This window comes from Mustela lutreola, chromosome 1 (genome assembly GCF_030435805.1).
Source record: "Mustela lutreola isolate mMusLut2 chromosome 1, mMusLut2.pri, whole genome shotgun sequence".
NCBI classification, from domain to species: Eukaryota; Metazoa; Chordata; class Mammalia; order Carnivora; family Mustelidae; genus Mustela; species Mustela lutreola.
Window position 1 is genome coordinate 124,283,422 of NC_081290.1, and position 13,679 is coordinate 124,297,100.

At 46.6% G+C, this 13,679-nt stretch overlaps 1 protein-coding gene across 5 annotated transcripts in view; it reads left to right on the plus strand.

The window, feature by feature from the left end:
* Nucleotides 1-13,330, plus strand: part of TMEM131L (transmembrane 131 like) — a 159,430-nt gene extending 146,100 nt beyond the window's left edge. For 3 of the 5 annotated variants that reach the window (XM_059173493.1, XM_059173497.1, XM_059173507.1), the window contains 9 exons: nt 78-199; nt 1,893-2,059; nt 3,112-3,294; nt 6,115-6,193; nt 7,350-7,432; nt 8,083-8,203; nt 9,244-9,335; nt 12,122-12,261; nt 12,920-13,330. In XM_059173493.1, coding sequence (XP_059029476.1) covers nt 78-199; nt 1,893-2,059; nt 3,112-3,294; nt 6,115-6,193; nt 7,350-7,432; nt 8,083-8,203; nt 9,244-9,335; nt 12,122-12,261; nt 12,920-13,195 — 1,263 coding nt within the window. In that variant the 3' untranslated portion in view covers nt 13,196-13,330. Of the gene's footprint in view, nt 1-77; nt 200-1,892; nt 2,060-3,111; nt 3,295-6,114; nt 6,194-7,234; nt 7,433-8,082; nt 8,204-9,243; nt 9,336-12,121; nt 12,262-12,919 lie in introns of those variants that run through there. The other 2 variants (XM_059173502.1, XM_059173505.1) reach the window with 2 other exon arrangements.
* The last annotated feature ends 349 nt before the right edge of the window (nt 13,331-13,679 follow it).

Sequence of the window (13,679 nt, forward strand, 5' to 3'; positions counted from 1 at the left end):
TTAAAAAAAAAAAAGTTTTTTTAAATGTACATTTAGTCAGTTTAGACCTTTATTTAAGGTTTCTTTTTTTTCTGTAGCAGGAAGATCCTTATAGGAAGAAGAAGCTTCAGGAGAAAAAAGGAAATTTACAAAATTTAAGTTGGAATAAAACTCGAACGTGTAGAAAAAACAAGAAACGGGGTGCTGCTCAGGTCTTGAGGTGTGTTCATTTTTACAGTCCCTTTAAAATGTTCCTCTGTTTTTTTTATTCTATAATTTTACACCTAGCTGTTATCTTTTGGTCTTATTTTGGTGATGTTGGATACTGAGAATAGAATATTGACGAAAAAGTCTGTTACTAAAATTAATATGTATTCTGGTTATATTTTCCTTTATATTATTAACTACCTGAAAGTGAATAGATTTTTTGTCTTTTTAACCTTAAAAAAAGGCTCGAAGCTACAGGAGGTTTTAAAAAGAAAGAGCACGAGGCCTCCTCTGTGCCCCAGCTTTCAACCAGCCCATGAAGGGCCAGAGGGTTCCTGAGGCAGGGGAGGGTGAGACCAGCTGGGTGCCGGCAGGCCTCCCCTTTCCCACGTCACCCTCGCGCATGTAGTGAAAGAGAAGAGTCACCATTCCCAGAATCTGAGGTTCAGTCCCGCAGAAGCCAGGTTCTTACACAGTTGGTAAAGGACAAGCCGGAATTGGTATTCTCCTCTGGAAACCTTGCTTCCTTGGGTTACTCATCTCCCTGAGCTTTTGTTTGCTTATCAGTAAAATGAAGGCTCTGGGTAGTGTTTATGCGGGAATCCCCTGTATTTTTTTTTCAACAGGTCAGCAGTACCAACATTTTTTTTTTAAAGATTTTATTTACTTATTAGAGAGCACAAGTGGTGGCCAGGGAGTGGGGGGAGTCACAGAAGAGGGAGAAGCAGACTCGGCGCTGATCAGGGAGCCCTGCCCCTGTGCCAGGCTCAATCCCAGGGCCCTGAGATCATAACCTGAGCTGAAGGCAGATGCTCAGCTGACTTAGCCACCCAGTCGCCCCAGTAGTGCACACATTTTGACTTAAAATCCACCTGGGGGTATAGTCTCTGAATTTTGATTTCTTGGGTTGGACTTCTAAACACTCAACATGTGCCCAAGTCGAGAGACCAGTAGAAATTCTTTCTCCTGCCTTTTCCTCCCTGAGTCCACGGATGGAGCTTTTCTGGTGTCTCTTGCACTGACAGTGCCTCTTTCAAGGACCATAGTTTAATTTAGGGAAACAGTTCTGGCTCCCTAACTCTTGTGTGTGACTGTCCTTCAGCGGGGAATTAAAACCTAGCCCCTGGGCTTGAAAGCCTCTTTCCTCCTGAGTAGTCCCTCCATCTTCACTGCTCTGGCTTTTGCTCCTTTTGAGTTCTGTCATCTGGGGATTTCTTTCTTATAGGCTCAGCTAGGTATTTGCATGTGTTTCTGCCCAAGTGTTCTCTAGTGGCTCCAAATCTTCCTGTGGAAGGGGCCCCACCTTGCTACAGTAAGGCTTGTCATGGGAAGGGGACTCCGCAGCGCAGCCCACGTGGAGGCAAGGACCACCGCATGGGAAGCACATATGGTGCTGCTCACGGGGCTGTCCCTAGGTCCCGAGGCGGCTGCAGCCTGGAGCTGAGAGGCAGTGATTCGGCATTGTCATGTTGTATGCGCTGCTGGCGAACAGTCAGCAGCTCCAATAAAATCGTTAAAAAAAATAATAAAACAGCAAAATCTTAGTCTTTTTTTTATTCCTCTCCAACTCAGTGTCTTCTCCCCCAAAACCCTAAGAAAAGAGGTCTTGAGTTGTCCTAGGTTCATATTTTCAGCTCTGATAAGTCCTGGATATCAAGGATGGATGGATGATAACATTTGGATGTGACCTTTTTTGATTCTTGTAGGCCTTCTGAGCAGAGTGAATTAAAACTGGTGTGTAGTGAATTTGAAACGTCTGAGCTGAGCGGTGATATCAATGTCAGAAACTGGTGTATACAGGAAAATCCTGGGGAAGTCTGTAAGCCAGATGCTGGCGTTGGAAGCAGCTTACCAGCTACACAAGGAGAGGCAGGTATGTAACTACAGCGAGTGGTGAATGCTTCTGTCGGAAGTTCGGTTCCTCCAGGAAGTATCCTGTGTAAAGCCGTGGGTGTTGAGGAGATTATCACTTTCTAGGCACCTTAGCTTATGGAAGCCCGAATGGACCGCTGTCAGGATGAGCCTGGAAACCTGTTTTGAACCTGGACAGCCTCGAGTGTTGCCTCCTCCTACCTCCTCCTTCCCCTAAAACCTGGTCATTCTCCACTCTCCCTATGCAGAGTGCTGAAGGCACAGAGCTTGCTTACTCTCGGGGGTTGACCAGGAGAGAACCGTCTTCTTCTCACACACCTGAGCCAGGTGGTTCCTTGGTTTCCAAGAATGGCTGGGCAGTGTCTCTGGGAGTGGGAGATAGAGGGCGCCCAGAGCTAGGTCCAAGGGAGGGCAGAGAATGGTGGGAGGCTCAAGGGCCATTGAAACTGACTGTACATGTGGGGGAGGGGGTGGGGAAGTTGTCATCCTCCCGGCTAGCACCTGTGTCTCCAGACACACGTCCACATCAGTGAGAGCAGGCTGGCAGACACACAAGCTGACAGAGTTAGCGAGTTTCTCTCTCTGTCCTCTCATTCGTTCCCTTGACACACCTGTGCCTTTTTGGTCTTACTGGAAGTTCTTTCTACCCACACATAAATCATGCTTGGAAGCTCTTCATGGAAATCTTCATAAAAGCGAGGGGCATATTACCTATAAATTTCCAGTCTGGTTGAGCAGCTGTTTGCCTCCCTGGAGTGTTTATTTCCAGAACCATCGTTCAATCATGGTTATCATTGGTATGGACGGCCTGAGCCCCAGACAGGTGGGAATGTCCAACCCATAGGCAGAGTACACAGAGCTCATCACCCACCGTCCCTTCAGGTCCCCTCATTGGTCTCAGGTAACTTCTTCCTTCTCCCTGGATGAGCAGAGGGAGCCAACCCTGAAGCTGAATGTGGCCTCTGTCATAACATCCCCTCTCTCCTTTGAGGAGACATGGCAGCTAGAGGAAAATTGTTTAAATGAACGTGATGTCTCTCTGCCTTCCTACAGAGGGCTACTACCCGAAGCCTGGGAAGAAGTGTGTGGAGAAGCCTTGCTCTGACTCCAGCTCGGACTGCGGCAGCTCCTCAGGCAGTGTGCGGGCCAGCCGGGGCAGCTGGGGCAGCTGGAGCAGCAGCAGCTCCGATGGGGACAAGAAGCCTGCGGTGGGCCCTCCGCACTTCCTGCCAGCTGGTGAGTCCTAGGGGCCGCCCGGGCCCTCCGAGCAGACCTCCCCGCTGGCCTGCCTCCCCCCATGCCCCTGAGCCCTGTACCAGGCCTAGATCTGCCTTCCAAGCCTGGAGCACACACAGGACTGCTGACTGGAGTATTGACTTAGCTGTGGATTTGATTCACTCTCTTGATTTTTCCTCCTTCCTTTTTCTCCCCTCTGCATCCCATCCATCATCATCATCATCATCATCATCATCATCATGTCTATCTTTGAACTGGCTCAAAGAATGTCCACATTTGTTTCAGTACTTGTACATTTTTATTATGGTAAAATAGTTGTAACAGAATTTACCATTTTTAAGTGTACCATTCAGTGGCGTTAAGAGCACTCCTGATGTGTAACCGCCACCACCATCCATTCCTGGATCTTCTCATCAGCCCAGACAGACTCCACACCTTTAAACAAGGGCCATCCGGTCCCTACTCCTCCAGCCCCTGAAGCCTCGCCACCACTTCCTGTCTCTGTCTTCCTGCCTCCAGTGATTACTCTGCTGTCTAAGTAGAATCACACAGTGGTTGTCCTTTTGTATCTGGCTCATTTCACTTAGTGTAATTTCTTCAAGGTTCATCTGTCCTTTCTTTTTAAGGCCCAGTAATATTCCATTGCAGGTATATGCAGCATTTAAATCATCCATTCATCTGTTGATAACCACTTGGGGTGTTTCCATGTTTTAGCTCTTTGAACAATGCTGCTATGAACATTGATGTCCTCTCTTATTTTTGAGAAATTTGAAGATTTGGGACAATTCAAGGAATTAACTTACTTTTGTTATATTTACCCTTTTTAAATTTAAAATTTAAATTCAATTAATTAACCTAGAATGTATTATTTGTTTCATGGGTACAGGTCTGTGATTCATTGGACTTCTATAATACCCATTCATTAGGGTTTTTTTTTTAATCCTTATAGTTTGTCTCACTTTGGCTTCCTCAAGAGAATCACTGTCCACTCTCATGAACTTGGCATGTATTCTTTTAGTCCATATTTTGTTTACCTGCATGCGTCCATCAACAGAGTATAGAACGTTTGTGACTTACATAAAGGAAATCGTACTTCAGTATATCATTCTGCGTCTTGCTTCTTTCTCTTGGTGTTTTTTAACCTCCATGACTATATAAAGATGGAGTTCATTCCTTTTCACTGTTGTTTTCAAAATAGTAAACTTAGTCTTTGTGTGAGGAAACGGTGATGAGATTGAGAAGCTCACAAGTGTGAGGCCTTCGTTTGCTGGTCACACTGGCATGGCTCCCACACAGCCTTGAGAGGGAGAGCCAGTGGCCCTGGGCTCAGAGGGGTTGGCGGCTTATTCCACACCCCAGTTTGCTCACCACCCAGAAACCCTGTCTTCTCCCCCAGACAGGCTGGCTGCTTCAGGCAACCAACAGCTCCCTTCAGCAGGTTCTGGGCTGTCGCTCTTCTCTGTCTCCTCCCAGTGGTGAGACCAATAAAAGAAGGTCTTTTCTGAGAGATGGGGCACAATAGCCATAAAAACCTACATAAGGCACCCAGGTGTGTCTTCAGACTGTGTTTCTTTATCAGCTTCCCCAACCCCCAGGAGACTTTGAGACACTGATTTCTTAATGATCCTCCATAAAATTTTAATATCACTGATATGCACTGTTTATTACTGGGTACTGTGCTTTAGGCACAAAAAGATAAGATATTGGTGCCCAAGAAACACAGCAGTCCTGCCCCCTCTGGGGGACACTGCCATCGCCCACAAGGAGACACTCACAGACTCAGATGAAGGCAGGCAGGCCCAGGTGCTGTGAGAGCAGGGATGCATGTGGCCTGAGGGAGCTTGGTTTTCACAGCCTACACCAAGCACAGCTCCATCCACCGCTGAAGACAAAGGTTGCCGGACAAAGCATAACTAAGGTTTTTAAAAATCAGTCCTCAGTAACAAAGAATAGAAGTGCTGCTTTAGCTTGAGGAAGGCCAACGGGAGCAAGATGATAATAATTACTGATGGTGTTGCTGTATAATGGCTTAACATGTTTGTAAGTTGTCTGAAGGTTATGTACTATTGGGAAAATGTCCCCAGTATAATTAATGGTGTAAGAGACCGTAAAGACAAAGTACGTATGAAGCATGGCCCCAGCTTTCCACACATGTATACACATAAAAGAGTTTGTGAGGAAATATAACTCATGCTCAACGGCAGCATGATTGCAGATGACTTCCATGTTTCTTCTCTGAACTTCTGTTTACTTCCATAGACTTCCTACAGTGTCACTTACAAACTGCAGGGGTCGATTTATATAGCAAGATTTCTTTTATCAAAAAATCCCTATGAGAAACTTACATAATATTAATGGCTTCAGCTTTTTTCCACAACTGAAACACTGTGAATCCGAAATTCATAGATTTAAATGTTGAGTTTTTAGCAAGTTTTCAGTGAAAAGAGAAATATAAGAAAGATTTTTAAAAAATGAAATTACTGAGGGGCGCCTGGATGGCTCAGTGGGTTAAAGCCTCTGCCTTCGGCTCAGGTCGTGATCCCAGAGTCCTGGGTTCGAGCCCCACATCGGGCTCTCTGCTCTGCAGGGAGCTTGCTTCCTCCTCTCTCTCTGCCTGCCTCTCTGCCTACTTATGATCTCTGTCTGTCCAATGAATAAATAAAATCTTTAAAAAAAAATGAAATTACTGAATATGAAAATCAATCAGAAGTGAGAAGTCGTTCATTTGGGGTTAGTGATATTAGCAGTGTGCACTTTTAACATAGTACAGTTGAATTAAACTTGCAAAACCTTGTGATAATTGTTTTTGCTTTTACACAGGAGACAGTGTTCCGCAAAACGACTTTTCTTCAGAAACTCCCATCTCCTTGAATCTTTCTCATAACATCTGCAATCCCACGTAAGTTTCTCACTCTCTTGCTTTGACAGCGTGTTTTATATACTTACTGTTTTTTCTGTCATTGTGCTGCTGCTTTGTAGTTAGTTCTGCAGTGGAAATAGGAAAGATTTTTAAGAATGAGAGAAAGTAACTTCCAATTTTGCTAATAATTCAGCAAGCAGGATCCTTCTGGGTACATATGTTCCTTGTGGAGATGTTTCTGGGAGCCCATTACTGCCAGTGATATAGCCACATTAGAACACATCCCCTTTCTGGGGGGCCTGGATGGCACAGTTGGTAAAGCGTCTGCCTTCAGCTCAGGTCATGATCTCAGGGTCCCGGGATCGAGTTCTGCATTGGGGCTCCATTAGGTTCCAAGCTCAGGCTCAGTGGGGAGTCTGCTTGTCCTTCTTCCTCTGCCCCTCCCCTAGCTTGTGTGCCTGTGCTCTCTCTCATACAAATAAAATTTTAAAAAGAAAAAAAAAACAAACCCATCTCATTCCTGAAAGCAGAAAGAGAAACAGCAGTTATTGCAGGGATGGGCATCATTCCTTCCTCTGGAACTTAAAATAAAATGGAGCCCTGATGATGCAGGGAGTTTTGCAGGAACAAGCAGGTACTGACATGGTTAGGACTCCCACTGTGTGATGGTTGCTGCCGCATCAGACAAAACAGACGAGTGGCTCTTATTGAGCAGGACAAGAGGAAGGGACACAGTAAGCAGAGGGTTTTCGAGGGAGAACGTGATCATGTTTCCATGGGCTCCAGTCACATGGTGAGAGGACAGGGGGCTGTCGTTACCATTAAATAGATGCACGTGTGAAAAAGGAGGTTCGGCAGAGGGGGCGAGGCAAGCTGTCTGTGGGGGGTGTCTGCAAGCAGGGAACCTACGCTAACTCAGGACTGACTCCACTCAGCACTGCCGGCTGGTGCTGGGCAGACGGGAACCTGCCGTGGGCCTCAGTTACACTGATTTTGTTGTTTATTAAAAACAGGCTTTGCTGGGTCTTGGAAATTTGGTAACCTTAACCCTTTTCTGGCCATGTACCTTTGTGTCTCTAGCATTTATGTTTCTTGACGGAAGAATTCCTGTAAAACTCAAGACATGGTTGAATAGAGTTGGTACATCCTTTTACAGAAGAAATCGTAGATCTTCATTTTCTGGCTTTCTCCACAGAAACATGAATGATCTGCCACAGTATGCAGAACCTCCCTGTCCCAGCCTTCCTGCCGGGCCTACAGGTGTTGAAGAAGATAAAGGTAGGGCAGACTCTCACTCCAGACACCAGCCGGGGGTTCCTCCACATGGCAGGACAGGGAGCTTGTGGAGACGAGTAGGTTGGAGGCAGGGGCAGGGCCCTCTGGTCCAAGCCATGTCACTGGGCTTCCATGCACCGGCCCCTCAGGACCCGTGTCATCAGGGGCCTCTGACTGCACTGCCTCTGCCTTGTAGGCGAGGCTCTTGCATCTCCTGTCTCTTCTAGTGCCTGCTTCCCGCATGGCTAGGGTCGGGGATTGTGGCAAGATAAGCCTGGTGCTTACTCCCGATGGCATCATTGAGCTCTAATACACTTGTTTTTGCATGTATAAATTCTGCTAGATGTGAAAACTGCCCTGCATCTTGGAGCCGACTTTGAAAGCATGGGCTTCTGTGCCGTTCTTTGGATACATTTTGGACTTGCTATGGTTGAATTGTCAGTGGAACAGTGGCATTCTCCTTAGACCCCATCTTCCTGCTGTATACCTGAGAGTATATCCCAAAAGGGATCAGGGAAGGCAGAAATGGTCAGCATGTGTGGGTGACTTACAGGAAGTGTTTTCTAGAAGTAGAGAAGGAATGTTGTAGAAAGGATGGGATGCGGGCTGAGGAGGGAAGAGGGGAGATTGAGAGGACTTGTTCCCTTCCTCAGGTCTTTACCCAGCTGGAGACCTGTGGCCCACGCAGCCTGTGTGTGTGACAAGCAGCTTCAACTGTGCTGTGGAGAACCGCGTGCCTGGCGTGATGCAGGGCCCAGCTCCCGTGCATAATAGGTATGGACTCCCTTCTCTGATCATTGCCTTGCTTAGCGGCAGGACTTGCTGAGGGGATTGGAGTTCAGTCTGTTAGATGGGCCTTACAAAACTGGGGGCCAGGCTTCCTTCCCCAGTGCACCTCATCTGGATATCTCCATCTGCCTGTTGGAGTTGCACTGTGGTGTCTTAGAAAACAACAAAGCAGGAGGGAGAGAAACATGAAAGGAAAGAAGAATAACAGAGCTGTTGACCACATCATCACTTTCCTCAAGCTGAAAAGATGGTCTGTTAATAGAGGCTGATTTGAAAACACAGTCACTCACGATTCCTACCACCTGATGGAGCAGTGCTTTCCACTTTTCCGTGGCATCCATCATGAACACATTTAAAACATTAAGAAAGATCAGATAGTTTGCATATTGAGAGGCCGTTCCACTCGAGCTGTTTCTTTAATTCGCTGTTGGATGTCAAAGACGTTCAGCAGTGAGAACGTGATAAAATGTTGGCATCTCTGTCTCATCACAGAATCTGAAGTTTTCTTTTTTGGTTCCTTTATTACAGTGGTATTTACTCTTTTCTATCTGTCATGAGACTCCGGTTTGTAACTGTGATCAAAGTATCTGTTGCGAATCAGTCTTGATGGTTGTGGTTCCCCCCCCCAACCTCCTGGACAAACAGCGACCCTGCTTGGGGGTGGGGCACTTTAGAGCAGTACCTGCAGGTGTTGGCCAAGAGTCTTGGGGTAGTGCAGTCCTCTCCCAGAGTGCTCCAAAAGCCACAGCCTTGGATCTGCCTTGGGTTAGAGTTAGCCCACCTGGGTGACCAAGGAAGCAAGCTCTTCGCCTGAGCCGTCCATCCTACTAGGCCGAGTCGTTGGTGGGGAACGTTTGGTCGGTTGGGAAGTCTTTGATCCCATGACTCAAGAAAGTACATCTTTTCTCTTCCAAAACTGAGGGATGAGCAGTGATTATGGTGCTGGATCACAAAATCGTTTTCCTCTTTCTTTACATGGTCTTTTGACGTCCTGTTTCTGAAACGAGACCTCTTGTGTTTTATAGCAGTTTCATTGACTGGAGTGCAGCCTGTGAAGGCCAGTTCCCCAGCGTGTACTGTCCATTGGAACTGAGTGATTATAATGCCTTTCCGGAAGGTAAAAGCTGCTTGAACAATCTGATGCCATTCTTTTACTCAGAAAAGTCAAAGCAGGAAGCATGTGGGCCTGAGGCATTAACTGCAGAAGAACGTACTTCCTTTTTTTTTTTTTTTTAAAGGATTTCTTTTTTTTAAAGATTTTATTTATTTATCAGAGAGAGTGTGGGAGAGAGCGAGCAAAGGCAGACAGAATGGCAGGCAGAGGCAGAGGGAGAAGCAGGCTCTCCGCTGAGCAAGGAGCCCGATGGGGACTCGATCCCAGGACGCTGGGATCATGACCTGAGCCGAAGGCAGCTGCTTAACCAACTGAGCCACCCAGGCGTCCCAGAACGTACTTCCTTAAAGCAACTTAGATGTAATTGACACAGAACATTGTATTAGTTTTAGGTATACGACATAATGATTAGCCTTTGGTACGTACTGGGAAGTGACATGCAGTCTAGTCTAGTCATCACGCATCCTCGAACATGGTCACAAATGTTCTCTCTTGTGAGGAAAACTTTTAAGGTCTCTCTTAGAGCATCTTACAAATACATGAGAGGATATCGTTAATAACTCTGCTCACCACGACCTTACATTATGTCTCCAGTCCTGACTCATCTTATCACTGGGAGTTTGTACCGTTCAAGCACCTTCACCCATTTTGCATACATCCCACTCCCCTCCACCCCTGACCCCTGCCTCTGAGAACCCAGTCCATTCTCCATATTCATGAGCTTGGTTTTTGGTTGTCATATGTCTGCTAGGAATGTGCCTTTAAAAACAAAACAGATGAGCATAGGGGAAAAGAAGGAAAGATAAGACGAAATCAGAGAGGAAGACAAACCATGAAGACTCTTAACTCTAGGAAACCAACTGAGGGCTGCTGGAGGGGAAGTCGCTGGGGGGATGGGGTGAATGGGTGACGGCCTTAAGGAGAGTGCGTGATGTGATGAGCACTGGGTGTTACGTGCAGCTGGTGAATCACAAATTCTTCCTCTGAAACTAATCATACACTGTATGTTAATTACATTGAATTTTTTAAAAAAAGAAAAATGCGCCTTTAACAGTGAGAACCTTTGAGAATGACCTTACAGGCAGCTGCCGAGTAGCTTCATGTGGGTTCAGTTGTGCAGGCCTGCCGTGTGTAATTCAGATGGCCTCAAAAAGCCCTCTCAACCTGGCTGTCTGGGAGTTTCTGCAAGCAACCCCGATCTATTTAGTCCTTTGGACTTGGTAGACCTGGGTCCCTTGGATTTCCATGGACCTAAGATTGTAAATTATCCTTCGGGAGTTTGAGGCTTTAGATGTTTGCTATACTTTCCAGGCAGACAAGTCCTGTGTGAAGTGGAAACATGCACGTGCTTATTCCTCAGCAGGGTCCAACTCTTCTGACCCTGAGTGGTGCCACAGAAAGATGGAGTGGAGAGCCAGGAGGGGAAACTGGGGGAAATGGCTGGTGCTTGGGCTCAAGCATTGGTAATGATAAACAATAATAGCTGTGAGATTTCCCTGATAAGCTGCAGAATGTTCTTCTTATATATTACAGAGCGATCTTATATATTAAAGAGCCCCCATAGTGGGGCTACCTGTTCAGGGAAGCTCTAAATGGCCTGAGAAGATGGCTCTCACTGGAGTCTGATACCTGCCTTGCTCCATGCTAACCACAGGGGTATGTTGTGGTGACATCCTTCCCAGGCTTGGGAGGCTCCTGTGTATCACAGCGGCGCCCCATTAACCCCAAGTTGTGTTTTCTGTGGTTTTGGTTACCGCAGTCAGCTGCCTTCCACAACAGATGAACCTCCTGCTCATGTTTTGTCGGAAGGTCTCTAGTAGCCTGATGCTCTGTCACAAGGTCTTTCCTTCACCTCCCCTCACCTCCTCATGTAGGCACTTTATTATCTCTCAGCATCCCAAGAAGGGTGGGTGTGGTACAGGATACTCTGAGAGGGAAAGAAAAGGAAGGCACATTCCCATAACTTCTGTTACAGTGTGGTGTTATTTTATATTTTATTAGTTAATCTCTTCCTGTGCCTACTATATAAATTGTACTTTACCCCGGATATTTATGTATAGGAAGAAAACATAACATACATAGGGTTCAGGAGGGTCCGCGGCTTCAGGCACCGACTGGGGGTCCTGGAATATATCTCCCATGGCTAAAGCAGGGACAGCCGTACCTTCCTACTTAGCTAAGAAGTGCTGGTTTCATATTGCTCTGGTATCTCCATACAGTGTACGTTGCAGGAGGCTGAGGTTGGCCCAACAGGTAATAAAAGCAAATGTTAAGGGCTGGTAAGAATCCTGTCACGGGTCCAATGCGCAGGAGTCTTTATTAGAAAGCCTGTCGGCTAATCGTCAAATACAGAACAATCAAGCCCAGAGGACGGACCTTCCTTCCTGAGGGCTTCCCAGGTAGCCTATCTTATCTGCTAAATAGTTTTAACCTTGAGAATGACAGTGTAAACTACACTGGCCTTTACCTCAGAGGTATGGGAAGGCCTTAAAAACTTTTGGCCTGAGGGGCGCCTGGGTGGCTCAGTGGGTTAAGCCGCTCCCTGCTCCCTTCGGCTGGGGTCATGATCTCAGGGTGCTGGGATCGGGTCTCGCATCGGGCTCTCTGCTCAGCAGGGAGCCTGCTTCCCTCTCTCTCTCTCTGCCTGCCCCTCCATCTACTTGTGATTTCTCTCTGTCAAATAAATAAATAAAATCTTAAAAAAAAAAAAAAACAACTTTTGGCCTGAGAATGAGAATTCAGATCTCACCGTAAAAATGTTTACCTGTGTTGTCTTCCACTTTTTGTAGAAAACATGAATTACCCCAATGGCTTCCCTTGTCCTGCCGAAATTCAGACAGACTTTATGGATCACAGCTCTCCTTCTACCTGGAGCCCCCCACCCAACATGCCGACTGCCTGGGGACACGCGGGTCTCCTCAATTCTCCGGTCAGTGCTGTGACCCCGGGGCAGCTCCAAGTTCTTTCTGGTCCTTCTTTAATCCTGGTCTCACTTTGCTTCAGGGTCAGGTTCAGATCTGTCAAAGCCTGGCTTGTGTCCTTTAGATCCCAGAAGCCAGGCTAGCCACCTTCTGAAAGAGCCTTAGGCATAGTCAGACAGGTGGGGGCTCGCAGATGTGGGTTGTCTAGCCGCCCTGAAGAGAAAGGCCACCCAGAGGACACGGAGGAGCAGTGATGGGTCGATAAAATTGAATTCGGGCTGGGAAGCCCTCTGTGACCCAGCTGTGTCTCAGTGGTCCTGTGCTCAGAGAGGGTCACTCACTGGTCCTGAGGGCTTCCTGCCTGTCAGCACCCAAGAGCCCCGTGCCTCCTCACTCTGGCATCCACTCAAGACATGTTTTACAGACCGAGGGCATTTGACCTAAGGGTTTTTTCTTGGGTTGAAAATAAGTTTATCTAGGAAGATGAAGATTTCACAACACTCTGAGAAAAATGGCTTTGAGGCAACCCAGAAGGTTGAGAATAGTTTAATGACTTCCCTGTGACTTGGATGGGTAGCACTGTGGTGTCCAACTTTGATGTTGGCTTTCTAAAATCTCTAAAAATTTCTAAAAATTTCTTTTTCCCCCTCCTCATGTACACCTCAGCCCTACCTCACGAGCACCCGAAGTTTGTCTCCAATGTCTGGACTTTTTGGTTCCATCTGGGCCCCACAAAGTGACGTATATGAAAGTTGCTGCCCCATCAGCCCCACCACGGAACATTCGACTCACATGGAAAACCAAGCTGTCATGTGCAAGGAATACTACCCAGGGTTTAATCCGTTTCGTGCCTATATGAACCTGGACATATGGACTACCACGGCAAACAGGAATGCAAGCTTCCCACTATCTAGAGACTCAAGCTACTGTGGGAATGTGTGAAAAGAATTTGATTTTTAAACAATGTGAATAAAGAGGCTTGTGTTTTGATTACTAGCGTAAACTGGTTGTTGAGATAGATTATGACATTGGTGGATATTTTGGCACTTTTATATGAAAATAAATTTTTTTAATGAAGTCTGGGTGCTCTTTTTTTTTGACCCATTACAAGTCACTGGTAGGAACTTCAGCATCCATATGTCATAATTTCTTCATAACTCAAGAAGGGTGTCAGATATGCCAAATGTTTTCAATTGGGAAAAGGGGGGATTCTAAGAAGGTGTAAGAGTTAAGAACGGAGGGACTGCTATGGTTCTCCCTCCTTGGGCATTAGAGTCCTCCCCCCCACCCCTGGGGAACTTCCAAAATAACATCCATCTGGTGACATTCTCAGAAATTCTGAATGAACTGACCCAGTGCTCGAGCCGTCAAGTTTTGGCTTCAAGTTCTCCACGGACTGCAACACACAGCCAGGTTGGGATGCCTG